The 17,533-nt window shown below is 35.8% G+C and overlaps 1 protein-coding gene and 1 non-coding gene across 2 annotated transcripts; one reads left to right on the forward strand and one right to left on the reverse strand.

Annotated features, from left to right (window-relative positions):
* Nucleotides 1–11,853: 11,853 nt before the first annotated feature.
* On the forward strand, nucleotides 11,854–13,306 carry LOC112094831. Its single transcript, XM_024176529.1, has 2 exons — nucleotides 11,854–12,949; nucleotides 12,993–13,306. The coding sequence occupies exons 1-2, from the start codon at nucleotides 11,854–11,856 to the stop codon at nucleotides 13,304–13,306; spliced, it is 1,410 nt and encodes a 469-aa protein (XP_024032297.1).
* On the reverse strand, nucleotides 11,902–12,008 carry LOC112094836. The gene has a single exon (XR_002903696.1). It is a non-coding gene; the product is annotated as a small nucleolar RNA R71 (small nucleolar RNA).
* Nucleotides 13,307–17,533: the final 4,227 nt, after the last annotated feature.

Below are 17,533 nucleotides of genomic sequence, written 5' to 3' on the forward strand. Positions count from 1 at the left end.
GGACCTGTTTAATTCACACATTTGAATTCATATTATTAAATTCTCTTATAAAATTTGAATTTAAAATCAAAATTACTGACAACCAAACATGTCAGTAGAGTTTGAATCTTCTGCTAGTAAATTATTAGGAAAAAAAAGAAGTTTTTTTTTTTTTTGTTTTTTTGTTTTTTTGTGAGCTAAGTGAAATATAGAGGATTACTAGTCACAACTTTGTTCATGACATTCCCAGATTTACTTTTAGACTATTTTGATGATCTATGTTTATTTCCAACTAGTAGCCAATAAAAATGTCGGAGAAAGAAGAATATGTGAACGACTCCACATATGTTCAAATTTCCATTAAATGATAATAAATACATATAAGTTCAAATCATAGACTCCGGTAAGTCACAGAAAGCTATCAAATCTTTTGAATTCAAGAGATTCCCTTAATTGAAATAAATACAATTAAATTCAAACTTTTCAGCGTACAAAAGTCAATTTTCCATTAATTGAAATAAATACAATTAAAATTCAAACTATTCAGCTTACAAAAGTTAATTTTCCCGAATATAATCCCACATGATTGAGCTTCATAAGAGATTCACATAATGGATCATAATAGAAGGAATCTGTATAGGTGATGGAAGAGTCTTTTAATGCCATGGAGAGTTGGAGACGGAATGAGTGTGGTGGCGCACGGCATCTGGGCAAAGCCGTAGGATGTGGGGCGCAAGAGCAGCAACGGCCAACGGGGATGAGAGTGAGAATTTCCAGCCCAGGGGTGGAGAAAATTAAATGTGAATTTTCAAGGGGTTGATGATGGCAAGCCATGATAGAGTAGAGGATGAGGACGTTTAAGATGAGGAGCGCTGGGCGGGGTTGTATTTGTTACGGATAGTCCCTAACCTCTTTAGTAGTTGACAGTTTAATCCCTATTTTTTAATTTTCATAAAATGATCCCCACCGTTATTAAATTGGTGCAATTAAGTCCTTTTTGTCTAATTCTGTCAAATTTTTAATGAAATCCTTCACGTGACGATCATGTGCATATCTTTTTTGATGAAAATACAAAAATACCCTCATGTCTCACAATAACCAACCAAACCTTTTTTTAACAAAAATAAAAAACCAACTTCTTTCTTCTACAAAGTCCGATCCAACCCCTAACCCTAACAAGAGCTGCCGCCTCCAAATTCCTACCACCCCTCTCTTTTGGAGTCCGATCGAAGATTCATCAAGAATCGCGACATTGAGGATTCAATTAGGGTTTTCAATTTCTGAGTCTTCTCTAGGTTATTCCTCGTTTTCCTCTTCCCCACCATCCGCTCGATTCCCCAACCAAAAAAACCCACATGCTAATTCCAATGATCGGAGATTCAGCCATGACAAGCAAGGCCAACTGAATGTGGCGAAGAAGATTGCCGCCAAGATCGAAGCTGCTGCCACGAATCGTGGGGGCAGAAAAGCCGGCCTTGCCGACTGTGGCGGCGCGAAGAAGGGCAGCCATGCGAAGTTCGAGTGCCCGTACTGCAAGACCACCGCACCTGACATCAAGTCGATGCAGATTCTTTTGCCCATAAATGGATTTGGTTTTAATTCAGTGAAGTTTCACTTTTCCTTCTTCATTAGTTTGGCTTTTCTCGTGTATAAAGTTATTTTACTTTCTTTTTCAAAATTGATTTGTTGTTCTTTTTTTTAACTACTCTGATTTTATTATATTAATTATATTGAAAAGGATTTTAATTTTACTTAAATACTCTTTTAAATTAGGTCAAATGTTCTGTACATGATACATTATGTTAAGAATTTGACAAAAATGACTTAATTATACCAATTTAATGACGTTGGGGACCATTTTCACTAAAATTAAAAAAAATAGAGACCAAACTATCACCTACTAAAGAGCTTAGGGACCATCCGTGTCAATTACCCTAAAAAATTTAAGAGAGAAGAATTTGTGAATGACTCCACCTTTTCATGAATTCATAGAAACATATATAAAATTTACAAATCTTCTAAAACCTAAGAGATCAAGTATTCTAAAGTCAAAAGGTTTTCTAATTTAAAAATAAATACAATTAATTAAAATTAAAATTAATTACAAAAATTCTTCTTGAATTATAACCCGTGTAACACTTTACTCCCTAATTTTCAAAACGTAACACATGTTTCCTCAAATTATGAATTGTTAACAAAAATGCTCATTCTGTTAGTGTTTCTAACAGAATTATCACTTGTCACAAATATTTATTATTGCTAAATAGTTTGGCACACAATTACTGTCTACTCATGATTCTTAAATTTATATATTCTATAAATAGATTTTAATTTTAATTTAATATGATAATAAATAAAATAAAACAATAAATTTTACTCTTCTAATTTATTAATTAAAGAAACTTACTTAGAAAGTTTTAATTTATAATTTGTAGTATTTTTTTTTTCAAGAACACTTATGATTACCAAAATACTTTAAGTTTTAATTTATAATTTGTAGTATTTTTTTTCAAGAATATGTAGGATTACCAAAAGACTCTGAAGTTACGTGATATGAGCAATGTTTTTGTTAAAAAACTGACGGAAAGAGCATTGTTATTAATGATTCATGATTCAGAGGGGACGGGTATTACATTTTGAATATTAGAGGACAAATTGTTGTACGAGTCATAGCTTAGATGAAATTTTTGTAATTATTGTTAGAAATAACTATGTAAAAAGTCAACTTTACCGAATATGAAATTTGTCAAAAAAAAAAAAAAAAAAAAAAAAAAAAAAAAAAAATGTTTTATGGTCCAACCTTCTCAGAAAAAAAAAAAAAAAAAAAAAGAAAAAGACAGAAATGCTTTATGTGCTAATCACACGTGGATGACTTAGAAATTATTCTGTGAGAAAATATGCGCTGACACGTCGGACAATGACCATGCTCCATGTGGCCCTATGCTTGCCACGTGAGATAGCTGTCGAACCCTAAAAACTCATTTCCCCTCCATATGGTGAAAAGGCCGACCGTAGGGGACTATTCATGAGACCGTCGACCCTACGTACAGTTTATCGAGACAGAGGCCGCGTCCTGAGAAGTATAGGCGCAGAGGATAGAAAGCAGGCGAATGGGTCTGCATCCCAAGGAAGACCTCTGAGGTGATAAGCTAGAGATCCCTAGGTTGCGTTTGAGTTTGGAGAAGGTCAGTAGCACAGGAAATGATTACAAGCCCATAAATCGCCTGGAATGGACCATTAAAAATCACAAAGGATCCACAGGGCCGCAATAGTGGACAAAGTAGATGAGTGAACAGTCCAAAAGGTATTAAGAAGATACGGTCTAGGCAAGTAGGATAATAGACTACCTGAGAGAAAGCATCATTAAACCCCTTGTGACAGTCCGTCCAAAAAGGATCCATATGTAATCCGTAGGCTATAAAAAGGGGCAAAGCTCCAGAGAGAAAGAGATAGGATTTTTATGTAACTAGAGAAGAACCAAAAAAAGAATTACAATATGCAGTGGATATAACTCTTATTTATAGAGTGAACCACTATAAATTTCTATGGCTCTCTATTTCCATTCAAACACCATATCAATACCCCTCACAATATACCTAAAAACGAACAATTAGTTGCATAAATCCAGATATATATAACAACTTTAGGCCGGTAATCTAACGGAACACCGAGAGGTAACCTAGCGTAATCTTGTTGACAAAATTCCACCGTTACAGAAATTATTTTTCTTTTTTGTACCATTTGCTGAAAAGAAAAAAAAGACCTGAAAACTAAAAAAAAAAAAAAAATCAAATAGCGAAATCTCAAGGTGCTCTCGCCCACATCCCCATTGTGTTGTCCTCTGCTTTGCATTTTCGTCAAGAGTCAAAGGGGAAAAACCCATTTGAGCTTCCTCATTAGAATTGCTTCCCTGCTTCTTCTGTACTACATTGGGAGTTTAGCGTGCAAAAGCTTGGTTTTGAAATGATTATGGTTTTGTGAAATCCTGTATACAATAATGGTTTGGATTGCTAGGATTTATTTGAAATAAATTCATCCAAAACCGAAGTTTTTAGGCACTTAGTCTATTGATTTGAGTCATTGACACCCTGTTTGGTTTGGTTTAATAGCATTAGAAACTTGGTTTCAATTTGCGTGGTCATTCATTTCCTTTTTCTTCATAAATTGGATTATCGTCTAAAGCCGGTGGATCTATTTCTTGGTAGTGGTTTCTGTGCTTCTGGGTTGAGCAAAAATTGGAAACAAGAACACCCAACGAACGCATGGCAAAAATTGAGGATGAAACCAACGAACGTAGTGGATCTCCTCACCCACCAAGCCACCACCGCGGCCTTTTTTTTTTTCCCTCACTTTTTTATTACGAGCACTTTTTTATTAAATAGACAATTTAATACGTTGCTAAGATAAGTACATAGATCAGAATTATGTACTATGTAAAAGTAAATATTGACCTTCTAAGTGGCGGTTATAGAACATTTTATATCATTTAATAGATATTGCATCATATAGTGAACAGTACGTGTGTATTTCCTTTTTTAACATAAATTATTAATTTTTTTCAATTTTTTTAAAAGTATAGTATTTTTCAATTTTGCCCTTTCTTTTTTTTTTAGTTCATTGATTTTTCTTTTCTTTTTTTTTTTTCATAGATTCACCAAATAACACATATTTTGTCCTATTGGAACGATTTACATGTAAATTTAAGATTTATCAAAAAAATAAAGATTTTTATTTATTTATAAATAAAGTAATTTTCTGTAAATCCAAGAATTTAACACATATATGTTGACGGTAGTTTTCTGTCAATTGGAAATTAATTCTCGAGAACACTCATAAAGTAATTTTCTGTAAATCCAAGAATTTAACACATATATGTTGACGGTAGTTTTCTGTCAATTGGAAATTAATTCTCTAGAACACTCACAGTCACCTCTCACAGATTGATTAAGGATTAATGCTGTAGATTAATATAGAGAAGACAAGAATTTATAGTGGTTCGGCAATAATTATTGGCCTAATCCACTTGTGGATGCACTAATACTTTATTGAGTACAATCTGTTTTCTGGACAGTTCAACAGTGCGTAAAAAACTTAATGAATTCCCAGGACTCTATTTATAAGCCTTGTACACATGAGAGACCCCCTCTGCATTTCCCGAGGAGATCATCCTCTATCCCTTAATTCTGGGATTTGACAGTTGTATTTCCATGATTACTGCTTCAGTTAGGTGAACCACTCTTACCAGCTACCTGATTTCCTGACTTCGACAGTAGTAGTTGATACAATATATCTTTTCTTGAGTTGACATGACTATCTTTGGATTGGACTGGACCGCTTCCTCGATGTCGTAGCCTTGACCACCTTATCAGGCTCTCGATGCGCGTCATCCCACATGAACTATCGACGTATGAAGGGCACCTCAGCTACAGTTGATCTCTTGACGTCAGCGACTGATTCTCGACATGGAAACCTTGGCGCTTATCGTCCAAAGGAGTGGTCAATTCCTTGACCGTGGTGTAACATCGAGGAATAACCTTGGCACTATTGCTGGCATCATCGAAAGAGAGAACAGAAGGAGAGACATAATGAGAGAGAAGATAATAGTGGCATGTTTATGGGATTTTTAAAACTATAATTTAAAATATGCTATTATTTTCTTTCACTCAAAATTCTTGCTATTAATTTGTCTTTCCCCTACAAATATGCTATTTGGCTTATTCTCCTAAAAATTTATATATATATATATATATATATATATATATAGCATCTCTATGTATACAAATTTGGGCAAGAATAGGTCGGTTTGAAAATTGGATTTTATTTTTCATATTATATTATATAAGGTTGCTAAAAAATTAAGAAATTTAGCAAAATTGAGCAAGCTGCTGAAAAATTAATGACACGTAAAACAGAATCGCCCATTCAGTTTGAAGAAAGGAAAATGAACTTATATATTTATCCACATGTCATACTTTGTAATTTTTATATTCCTAAAATATTTCAAAAAAAGAAAGTTATATTTCAACTTCGTTCTCATAAATTTGTTATGTAGTGTAATTTTTAATATAATTTGCTATTCGCTTTCAAATAATCCCTTTGCACGAATTTAGAAAGCCCAACTTCCTGATGGCATGCTCCTCTCTTTTAGCACTTCAAATTTTCAAGACTCCAAACCAATCAAAACTGACATATCGGTTTCATTCACCAACTCGGAAATACCCTTTTTTTTTTCTCATCTATTTTTTTTTTCCAGAGTTGTGTATTTTAATTTTGTAGTTTTTTTTTTCTAATCTGTCGGTATTAGCGGTTATCAATCGGTATTTATGGTGCATACCGATTGGTGTCATGATCAGATCATTTTTGTGATTAAGACTTTTTTTTTCCTTTGCAGATTTAGAATGTACAATTTTTGTGATTTTTTTAAATAATTTTAGGTACTCCGGCGACTATTATCAAGTATCTCGGTTGGATACTGCTTTTTAGGCCAGATACTGGCAGATATCTTAATCAGATATTGGTATCGTGGCCGAATACCGGCTGGTATCTTAAGAATATATTTGGTATTCTAAATTTTTTTTTCTAATCTATTTTTTTTAACCAGAGTTGTGTATTGTAATTTTGTAGTTTTTTTTTTCTTTTTTTTTTTTTTCTAATTTGTTGGTATTGGTGGTTATCAACCGGTATTTATGGTGCATACCGGTTGGTGTCATGATCGGATCATTTTTGTGATGCAGACTTTTTTTTTGCCTTTGTAGATTTAGAATGTGCAATTTTTGTGATTTTTTAAATAATTTTAGGTACTCCGACGACTATTATCAAGTATCTCGGTTGGATACTGCTTTTTAGGCCGGATACTGGCAGATATCTTAGTCAGATACTGGTATCGTGGCCGGATACCGGCTGGTATCTTAAGAGTATATTTGGTATTCTAAAATTTTTTTTAATAGTGTGATGACATGACTGCGGTATTCTCTGTAATAGTTTATGTTCTTTGGTATATGTAAATTCAAGCTTAAAATCAGTGGCACATCACTTTAAAACCCTTTTCTATTTGGGAGAATTTTCCTTTTGTCCTAAATTTCTCTTTGGATACAAGTCCATCCTGCTAGATATAAGTCTCATTTATTAATATAAAATGGTATCAATTAGGCCTCGTTCTTTTTGCTGATTCGAGTTTAGAATTTGAGTTTTGCTACAGTAAAAAGTTCTCAGAAACAGTCACATCTAACTTTTTTACTACAGTAAAAAGCTTTCACACAACATCACATTTCAACTCGAATTAAAAACTCTAATTTAACCAATTATTTTGGGAACGTAAAATGTTGTAGATGTAGATAATCTACCGTTGAATTTATAAGTAGGGCCAAAGATTGGGGCTCTAGATTTTAAGGTCTTTTCCAAAGAAATTGGGGACTTTGTCCTACATTGATAAGGAGGCAAAAAAACTGGAGGCTCTAAAGCGTTTATAAATAGCTAAGGCATTAGTTTTAATTGGCTCACTCACAAAACTTTCAAGTATTAATTTTTAAAGTAGATGATATTATTGCCTATTGCCTCAAAGGATTTCTCTTACCTATCAGAATCAAAGGATTTCTCTTACCTATGAGAAAAATTGAGAAACCAAAGGCAAAATAAGAGTGTAGAGTGGTAATAGTGCAATTAAATGAGAATTAATGACACCTCAGACTGGTGAGCTTGTTTTTTTAACTGGAACTTAAGTTTCTCGTTTTCACTTAAGTTGCTCTATTTCTAATTTTCTATATGTTGTTTTTGATAATCAAAATCTTTTTATTCTATAACAGTTAATGGTTTTTTTTTAGGAATTGGGAATTCTGCAGATAGCTTCAAAAACTAAAGGTACTTAAAACAAATAAATAAAAGAGAGTTTTTAGGAATAAAGACTTTATTTAAATACACTTAAATAAGATACAATAGTCTTATAGATTGCTACAAACTGACTTCTTAAATACATATTGTTGTGTGGGAAAATTCACACCGACACGTCGGACAACGACTAAGCCACACGTGGCCCCATGCTTGCCACGTCATTTAGCCCTCGACGCCCGAAGCATATTGATCTCTCCCGTATGGCAGGAGGGCTGAATGTATGAGACCGACGACCCTATACACAGTCGAGGTCTCCGAGATAAGCCCTGGCAAAACAACGTGGCAAAGTCGGCCTTAGGAGAGGCTACCCTCAGCAGATGTTAGCATAGGCACAGACGGTCGAGCACAAGCAACTGGATCCACGTCCCAAGGAAGACCCTTGAGAAGATCAGCCGAATATCCCAAGGTTGTGTCTGGATTTGGAGAAGGCCAGTTGCATAGGAAATGATTACAAGCCTCTAAAACCGCCTAGAACGGATCACTAGCTATTACAGAGATCTACAGAGCCGTAATGGGGGGACAAATTGGATGAGTGAATAGTCCAAAAGGTAATTGCAGGCTACAGTCTGAACAAAAGAGGCCATAGGCCAGTCGAGTGGGCGGGCCCCATGAAGGACACGGTCAAATGGTCCAAACCGCCTACCATTGGGCATAAACTCAGGTAATGTCCACTATAAAAGGGGAAGAGCCCTGATCAGTGCATGAAAATGCACCCTAAATACTGCTTTTGATTTATATAATATTAAAATATTTAAGATTTAATTAAACAATTCCATTATTTTTATTCATAATATTTTTAATTGGAATTTGTCTAGTTTTTGCGTAATTATTTACAGACGAAAGCAGTGTGAAAAGCTACACAAGAAGGAGCCACGAAAGCCATATTTTCAACCAATCTGAGCCACCAAGTCGAGTGAGAGCCGCATTAGCCGTTTAAGCCACCGAGCCAAGCCACTCGTGGGTCCCACTTTGTGATAGCCTATCTGCAGCACTTTCAGCGCGCGTCACTTGCACGAGAGTTCCTCATCTCGCGCGTTCCTTCCATGCAGCCTTCACCGGGCATCTCAGCTTTCCGCCGCATGGGTCTCGCATGTCAGCTTACAGCTGCGCGTCTTCTCCGTGCGTGACAGCTGGCTTCCGCGGGTCCCAGCTGTCCTCCACTCTGCCCGCGCCAACACACTCCAACGAATCCGCGTGCGACATGTGGCACGTTTTTCTCCTCACTACCAATAAAGCTTCGACACGTGTCTCTTCTGTGCTGAATCCGAATTCCTTTCCCAAAAATCAGACGAAATTACCAGATTTCTTCCTCAAATTAAATATATGATTTCTCCTAATTTATGTGTAATTTTATTTTGTTTCCTTTTCTTTTGTAATTTTCTAGTTTTACTATTTATTTCCTTATTTGACAGGCAACCTCTGAACACTATAAATAGAGAGGTTGGCCTAAGGCTTTCTGAAGCTTTTGATATTCAGTTTTCTGTCGTCTTGCTGTCAGTCTCATATTTTCTCTCTAGAACTTGTGAGAATGTTTTGCAAGCTAGGCTAGAGTTCTCTTGGTGAGGTTAAAGATGAACTTCTTTGAGCGACCCATTTCAGAGTTTTGATTCCTTGTGCTATAAAGTTCAATATCTGAATGAATGAAATCTCATCTATTTTTCTATTACTTTTCAAAATATTGTGTGCTAATTTTTATATAAGTTCAGTCACGCTTTTCTTATGTAATTCTATCACGCATTGTTTTGTGATTCAAATTATTTTATAAATTGTCTTTTACTGCAATATTGCCAAATTGATATATTGTCGATTTTAGATAACTTGTAATGATTATAGTTCTGGAGTCAATATAGAGATTTAATTTATTCGATTATTTTATTTTGTGAATCAAAACTTGAATTGGTGAATGAGACATTAGGGATTCTCAACACCTTACCATTTTCACTACTGAATTTCTCCACACAAATTTCCTCCTTTTTATTCTATTTCCAGCAAAATCTCAAAAACTATTTTTTTTTCTTTAATTCACTTGTTATTTATCTTTCTCTTACGCTTTTATTTTGTTAATCTTTCTTGTTATTTTGTTATCTCTCTGTGGATACGACCGTCCTTTTATGCTACAATTGACCGCTTGTGAACATCACTTTTGGGCGTTAATCAAGTTTTGGCGCCCTTGCCGGGGAGGTGCTACTAACAAGAGTGATCAGTAGATTTTGAGCCAAAGAGGTAAGTACATATTCTCTGTATTTTTATTTTACTTTGTTTATTTTTCTTTGGTTTGCGTGATCTGTTTCTTAACTCACAAAAAAAAAATCTTTGTTTGCTGCATCTGTCTTTTTGTTTCGTTTTCTTTTCTTTGTCTTTTATTTCATTCTTTTAGTTTGTTAGCGTTTTCTCTTTATTAAAAATTTGATTTTCAAAAATAAAAAAAAACTTCCTTTGGTTTCCATGATTTGATTGTTAGCCTATATATATATTATAAAAAAACTTTTGTATGTGAAAAAAAAAGTAAAAGTTGCTGCAAGTTTCCGTGTGTATTCACTTAGTATTTTATATTGCTGCAAGTGTTGCTGATTTGACTTGATATTCATCTTCTCGTTTCCTATTTAAAAAAAAAAAACTTACTTTTTTTTTGGTGTTTGTTTTAGGAGCGGAACTCCTGTCATAGTAGTTGCTTCTTTTCTGTCAGTTTGTGTATTTTGCTTTCATTTATTGGTTTTTATATGTACGTGCATTTATTTTCTTTTTGTTTGTTTTGGTTTTTCTTTTTAGTCATTTGTGTCCATTCCTTTGCCTTTAATTAATTTCCATATCCTACCTATTGAAAAAAAAAGTCAGTTCGGTCATAGGTTACAATTTCTGTGTTTTTGTTTCCTTTTTATATTGCTAGAAGATAATTTAAGATTTGCTTTTAGTGTTAATTTTATTTCCCTCTTTAGTTTTAAAATTGATTGTGATTTGATTTTGTAATCTTTTATTTTTGATAGATTATGATTTTATTTTGTTTCCATGTTTGCGTAATTTAATTGTTAACTATTATATTGTTGCCTAATTTAATTTTTCCTTTTATAGTTTTCATTAATTCTTAGGATTATAATTTAGATTGTAATTAATTGACTAATTTAGATTCCTAATCTAAGAATTTCATAATTTGGTAGATTTAGGCTTTTGACTTTAGGAATAGCTTCCATTAACTAGATTACATTTCATAATTTACTCAATAAAATTTAATAATTAATTTTGAGAATAATTGTGTGGTTACGTGGAAAGTATAATATGAGGGAGTTCTGTCTAAGAAAGTTGGTACTTAAGTGGACCTCGCCCCACCAATCTTTTTTGGGAACGTTGCTCTGTCTAGAAGACTATTCATTGAGCCAAGAGCTATAGTCTTTCCTGTGAGCACTCTCGGTGGTTACAATTTACGTTACTATATAATTATTTTCTTTTGTTTTGATTAAAAAAACAAAAACAAAAAAAATTTAAAAAATTTAAAATAAAAAAAAACTGCTTTGGGTGAATGCATCGGTATAGAGACGAGCTAGGGAGATTCGCTCAACGTCCAGACCTAGAAACCCCTAGTGAAATTCTATCCGACTCGTCTTCTACGCCTTCGTCTTCACACTCGTCGTTGGAATTCGCATTTGAAAATCTATTCACAATGGCACAACATGAGAAAGTTCAGCAGAGGACGTTGCAAGATTATCTGCACCCAAAGCGCACGGCCACCCCATCGTGTATTATGTTCCTGCCAAATGCACCGCCTACGGATTTCAAGCCGGGCACGATTGCACTTCTCCCAACCTTTCACGGGTTAGAGAACGAGAACCCTTATGTACACATCCAGGAGTTTGAAGAGGTTGTGGCCACCTTTCACAACCGTGTTGAGGCCGCAAACACCATCAGATCGAACTTTTCCCTTTCTCTCTGAAGGACAAGGTCAAAAGCTGGCTGTATTCTCTTAGGCCTAAGTCTATTGGTACGTGGGAAGAAATGACAATTACATTCTTCAACAAGTATTTCCCACACCATAAGACTAATAATTTGAAACGACAGATCTCGAATTTCGCTCAGAAGAAAAATAAAACTCTCTATCAAGCTTGGGAGCATTTTAAAGATCTGTTAAATCTATGTCCCCACCATGGGTATGAAAGTTGGCGCCTCATAAGCTATTTCTACGATGGACTCACAATCCGAGAGCGCCAATTTGTTGAGATGATATGCAATGGAGATTTTCTCCAAAAGGATCCTGACGAAGCTATCGAGTACCTGAATGAGTTAACTGAGAAAGCTCATACTTGGACTGGACCGAGTGCTACTGAGAGCACCAGTAGGTCCCGACCAGTTGGAGTTTATCAATTAAGAGAAGAGGACAGCCTCAAGGCCCAAGTTGAAGCTTTGATGAAGCAAATTGAGGCCCTCAAAAGTAAAGATAGTAAAGGACCCCACATGGTGGCAAGGACAGAGGCACATGAGCCCTGTTTCGTTTGTGGTGGAATGAGCCATCTGGCTCAAGATTGTCTCACTTTTGGTGGAATGATAGGGGTATATGAGGAGCAGTGCAATGTATTGGGCACATACAATAAGCCTTATGGACCTTTCTCAAACACTTATAATGATAGTTGGAAACACCACCCAAACTTCAGTTGGAGAGACCCAAACCAACATGCACAATCATCGGGAGGGCAATGGAAATCAGAGCAAAAATCTCAACCACGAAGGACATATTTTGCGCCTCAGAATAACATACATCCAAAAGGAAATTCCCTAGAGGATACCCTAAAAGTTTTTATGGATGCGCAAAATAAGACGAATCAAAGAGTTGATTCAATGCTCACGCAGCTGGTGGAAGAAAACAAGGAAATAAAAAGTCAGATCACAAAGCTGGCAGAAGCTTTAATCGTTCAAGAGCGCGGTAAATTTCCATCACAAGCCCAGTCCAATCTGAGAGGACAACACATGGCTCAAACTTCCAACTCTGAAGGTCAAAATATCAAGGAAGTTAATGCCATATCTACTCGAAGTTGTAAGAATTTTGACATGCCATTCGGCTTAGGAGAAAGAAAAGCCAACAAAAATTCTGGTAAAGGTGCCTTTGCCCCAAGCTCTCTAACCTGCTGGGAAAGTGCTAGAAAATCAGAGTGAGATCCTGGAGCACTTGACACAATTGAAGATCAATCTTCCCTTACTATATGTGATCAAGCAAGTGCTGGCCTACGCCAAGGTTATCAAGGATCTATGCACCATAAAGAGGAAGCACCATGTCAAGAAAACTGCATTCTTGACAGAACAAGTAAGTGCGGTGATTGAGCAGAAGACACCGCCGAAGTATAAGGATCCAGGTTGTCTCACCATTTCTTGCCAGATTGGGACACATGAATTCGGTCAAGCGTTACTAGACTTAGGATCGAGCGTTAACCTCATGCCTTATTCGGTCTACTCGTAATTGGGTCTTGGAGAGATTAAGCTCACATCTGTGGTTTTGCAACTAGCCGATAGATCCATTAAGAGACCATGAGGAATAGTGGAAGACGTTTTGTTGCAAGTCGACAAGTTTTATTACCCCGTGGACTTTCTTGTCTTGGATACACAATCCGTGGTGAATATGGAGTCATCCATTCCCATCATTCTAGGAAGACCTTTCCTTGCCACAGCAAACGCACTTATCAATTGTAGGAATGGTCTCATGAAGATATCTTTCGGGAATATGACCTTTGAGGTAAATATTTTTCATATTCAAAAGCAACCATGTGATGACGACGAGTGTCACCAAACATTTTTGATCGACACACTTATCGAGGAGGAGGTTCTGCCGCAAAGCAACTCTGAAGATCTTGAAAACCTCCTCCAAAATTTTGAATATGAGAGTTTCGATCCTTGTGAGGTGGCTACCATTTCTACCATTTTTAAAGAATCAAAGGACAGAGGAACCAAGTTTGGGCCACCATGTTTTCAGGAGCTCCCAACAGTAGGAGAAAAACCTAAATCATCCACCGAGGAGGCTCCAAAAGTCAAGCTAGCCCAACCACCTGAGGGCTTAAAACATGCATTCTTGGGAGATGAAGTCACATTCCCAGTCATCATCTAATCTAAACTCGATCCATTGCAAGAACAACGATTGATCGACATGTTGAAAGAGCGCAATTCTAGGATCAAGGTAAAAATGAAAGTTGCTCATTATAAGCAGATCCTAAGGAAGAATTTCGAGCTAAATCAACGAGTTCATCTTTATGATTCATGTTTACATCTCCACCCCGGTAAGTTAAGGTCGCGGTGGACTGGCCCATTCATAGTGAAATGCGTTTCTCCCAATAGTGTTGTCGAGGTTGAGGACCCCACCAATGGGAGAATCTTCAAAGTAAATGGCCAGCGTCTAAAGAGTTACTTAGAGCGGGTGAAACAGGTTGAATAGATCATTCTCGACGACCCCGTTTACCAACCCTGAGTAGTTAGGTCACATCACCTGTACCATATCTTCATTTTATGTTTTCTTTGCTTCTTTTTACATTTTTTTTTGTAGAATCATATCAGGAGGCTCAAGCTGTGCTCATATGTGGAATGTTCATCGTCCAGGTGTCTTCTTTCCCTATATTTTCATAATTTGACACTAATCCCTATATTTCCATAATTTTTGACACTGAGTACACTGTCTGATTTTGGTTGGGGGTGGTGAGCATATTCATGCGTAAGAGTGATTTTTGTCATGATATTTGGGTTAAAATTTTTGTGAAGTTATCTGAGTATGATTTCAAAATGATTAGGTTTAGGTCAATTTTTGCTGTCTTGATTACTAAGAAATGACTTCCAGAGTTTCTTTGTGCACATGCTAAACCTTGTGGTAAGGTGGATGTTAATGCATGTCTGCTGAGAAAATTCCTGAGTTTAAGTGCTTGATTTTTGGTGAGTTAAGAGAGTTGAGAAAACGACTTTTGAACCTTTATTGATCTTTTGAGCTGGTAAAATCACTGTTAGAACATCATTACATGGTTAGTGGTATGCTTGGTGCATATGCTTGAGGGATGAATTTTGGGTTATATAGGAATGATCTTATGTAATAGAGCCTCATTTCTTATTTTTCTATAAAAAAAAAAACTGAGTAAGAGCAACATTTCACAGATCCTGTAGTTTGGTGTTAATCACATTCGATGCTATATAGCTGTTTGTTAAAAGAACACATTTCTACATTCACTTCAGGTTGTCTCTTGCCAAAAAACAAAAAAAAAAAACAAAAAAAAACAACAAAAAAAAAACAAAGAAAAACAAAGAAAAAAAAGAGTAATTTATTTTCCTATGCATTTTTTTGGCTCTTTGTTCGTTTCTGTAAATTTCTGTTTGACCCGAATGAAATCTCAAAAGCTGGTTTGTGGTAAGAATGGTGGAATGTTCTACTCAAATATTTCTGACACCTGTGAGATCAATGGAGTTGAGGCTTCTACTTGGTGAATTTTTCAAAGCTGCATATGTTATGGTCAGTGGTAAGAAGGTTATGGTTTGGAGCACACACACACGACTCTGGAGTTATGACTGAAATAATCTTGATAGTATCTTTTGACTTCTTGCTAACAGTTTGTTTGAAATACTCAGGTGACTAAGCGAGTTGAGACTTAGATTTTCTTTATGACATGATTTTTCTTGCGCTTGGATTGCTAGATACTAGCAATAAGCTGGTTGGGGGTTGTGATTAGTGCATGAAAATGCACCCTAAATACTGCTTTTGATTTATATAATATTAAAATATTTAAGCTTTAATTAAACAATTCCATTATTTTTATTCATAATATTTTTAATTGGAATTTGTCTAGTTTTTGCTTAATTATTTACAGACGAAAGCAGTGTGAAAAGCTACACAAGAAGGAGCCATGAAAGCTATATTTTCAACCAATCCGAGCCACCAAGCCGAGCGAGAGCTGCGTTGGCCGTTTGAGCCACCGAGCCAAGCTACTCGTGGGTCCCACTTTGTGATAGCCTATTCGTAGCACTTCTAGCGCGTGTCACTTGCACGGGAGTTCCTCATCTCGCGCGTTCCTTCCACGCAGCCTTCACCACGCTTCTCAGCTTTCCGCCGCGTGGGTCCCGCATGTCAGCTTGCAGCTACGCGTCTTCTCCGTGCGTGACAGCTGGCTTCCGCGCGTCCCAGCTGTCCTCCACTCTGCCCGCGCCTACACACTCCAATGAATCCGCGTGCGACACGTGGCACGTTTTTCTCCTCACTGCCAATCAAGCTTCGACACGTGTCTCTTCTGTGCTGAATCTAAATTCCTTCCCCAAAAATCAGATGAAATTACCAGATTTCTTCCTCAAATCAAATATATAATTTCTCCTAATTTATGTGTAATTTTATTTTGTGTCCTTTTCTTTTGTAATTTTCTAGTTTTACTATTTATTTCCATATTTGATAGGCAACCTCTGAACACTATAAATAAAGAGGTTGGCCTAAGGTTTTCGGAAGCTTTTGATATTCAGTTTTCTGTCGTCTTGCTGTCAGTCTCATATTTTCTCTCTAGAACTTGTGAGAATATTTTGCAAGCTAGGCTAGAGTTCTCTTGGTGAGGTTAGAGATGAACTTCTGTTGAGCGACCCATTTCAGAGTTTTGATTCCTTGTGCTGTAAAGTTCAATATTTGAATGGATTAAATCTCATCTATTTTTCTATTACTTTTCAAAATATTGTGTGCCAATTTTTATATAAGTTCAGTCACGCTTTTCTTATGTAATTCTGTCACGCATTGTTTTGTGATTCAAATTATTTTGCAAATTGTCTTTTACTGCAGTATTATCAAATTGATATATTGTCGACTTTAGATAACTTGTAATGATAATATTTTTGGAGTCAATATAGAGATTTAATTTATTCGATTCTTTTATTTTGTGAATCAAAACTTGAATTGGTGAACGAGACATTAGGGATTCTCGACACCTTACCATTTTCACTACTGAATTTCTACACATAAATTTCCTCCTTTTTATTCTATTTCCAACAAAACCTCAAAAACTCTTTTTTTTTTCTTTAATTCACTTGTTATTTATCTTTCTCATACGCTTTTATTCTATTAATTTTTCTTGTTATTTTGTTATCTCTCTGTGGATACGACTGCCCTTTTGTGCTACAATTGACCGCTTGTGAACATCACTTTTGGATGTTAATCAAGCCCCCGAGAGAGAGAGGATGATGAATTTCTTTCCCCACACATATGTAATTTGTAAGAGCAAAGATAAGAGAAATACAATACAGTGGATGTAGCTCTTGTTTAACAGAGTGAACCATTATAAAATTCTTGTGCGTTCTTACTTTCATAAGCATAAACTCATTTACTTCACAATCTAGCAAAAATCCTACTATAAATTCCAGTATATTCAGTGAAATCATAAGTTCCAAACCGGTAACCTAACGGGCTACCGTGGGGTAATCCTGTAAGGTCTTGTTGACAAAATTCTACCGTCAACACATACTTCAAGCTCGAAAGTTCGCACAAGAGGTGTTTTTCTCTTCTATTTTTTATTTTCTTTTTCTTTCCCATGCCTTTCTAAGGAAAACTCTATCTATTTATAGACTTCAAGGGTGGACTCTTGCTCCGGACTTGAAATATAATTTTATAATAGATAAAATGCGTGGTCATCTTTTTCAGATTCTCACTCAACTTGACTGGCCTAGATTCTTTACTTAGTTGGATACA

This window comes from Morus notabilis, unplaced genomic scaffold (genome assembly GCF_000414095.1).
Source record: "Morus notabilis unplaced genomic scaffold, ASM41409v2 Scaffold552, whole genome shotgun sequence".
NCBI classification, from domain to species: domain Eukaryota; kingdom Viridiplantae; phylum Streptophyta; class Magnoliopsida; order Rosales; family Moraceae; genus Morus; species Morus notabilis.

Coding starts and splice junctions, on each gene's coding strand:
- LOC112094831 (XM_024176529.1), top strand. CDS start 11,854: ATGACAATTACATTCTTCAACAAGTATTTCCCACACCATAAGACTAAT. Junction 12,950..12,992: donor CAACAAAAATTCTGGTAAAG/GTGCCTTTGCCC, acceptor GGAAAGTGCTAG/AAAATCAGAGTGAGATCCTG.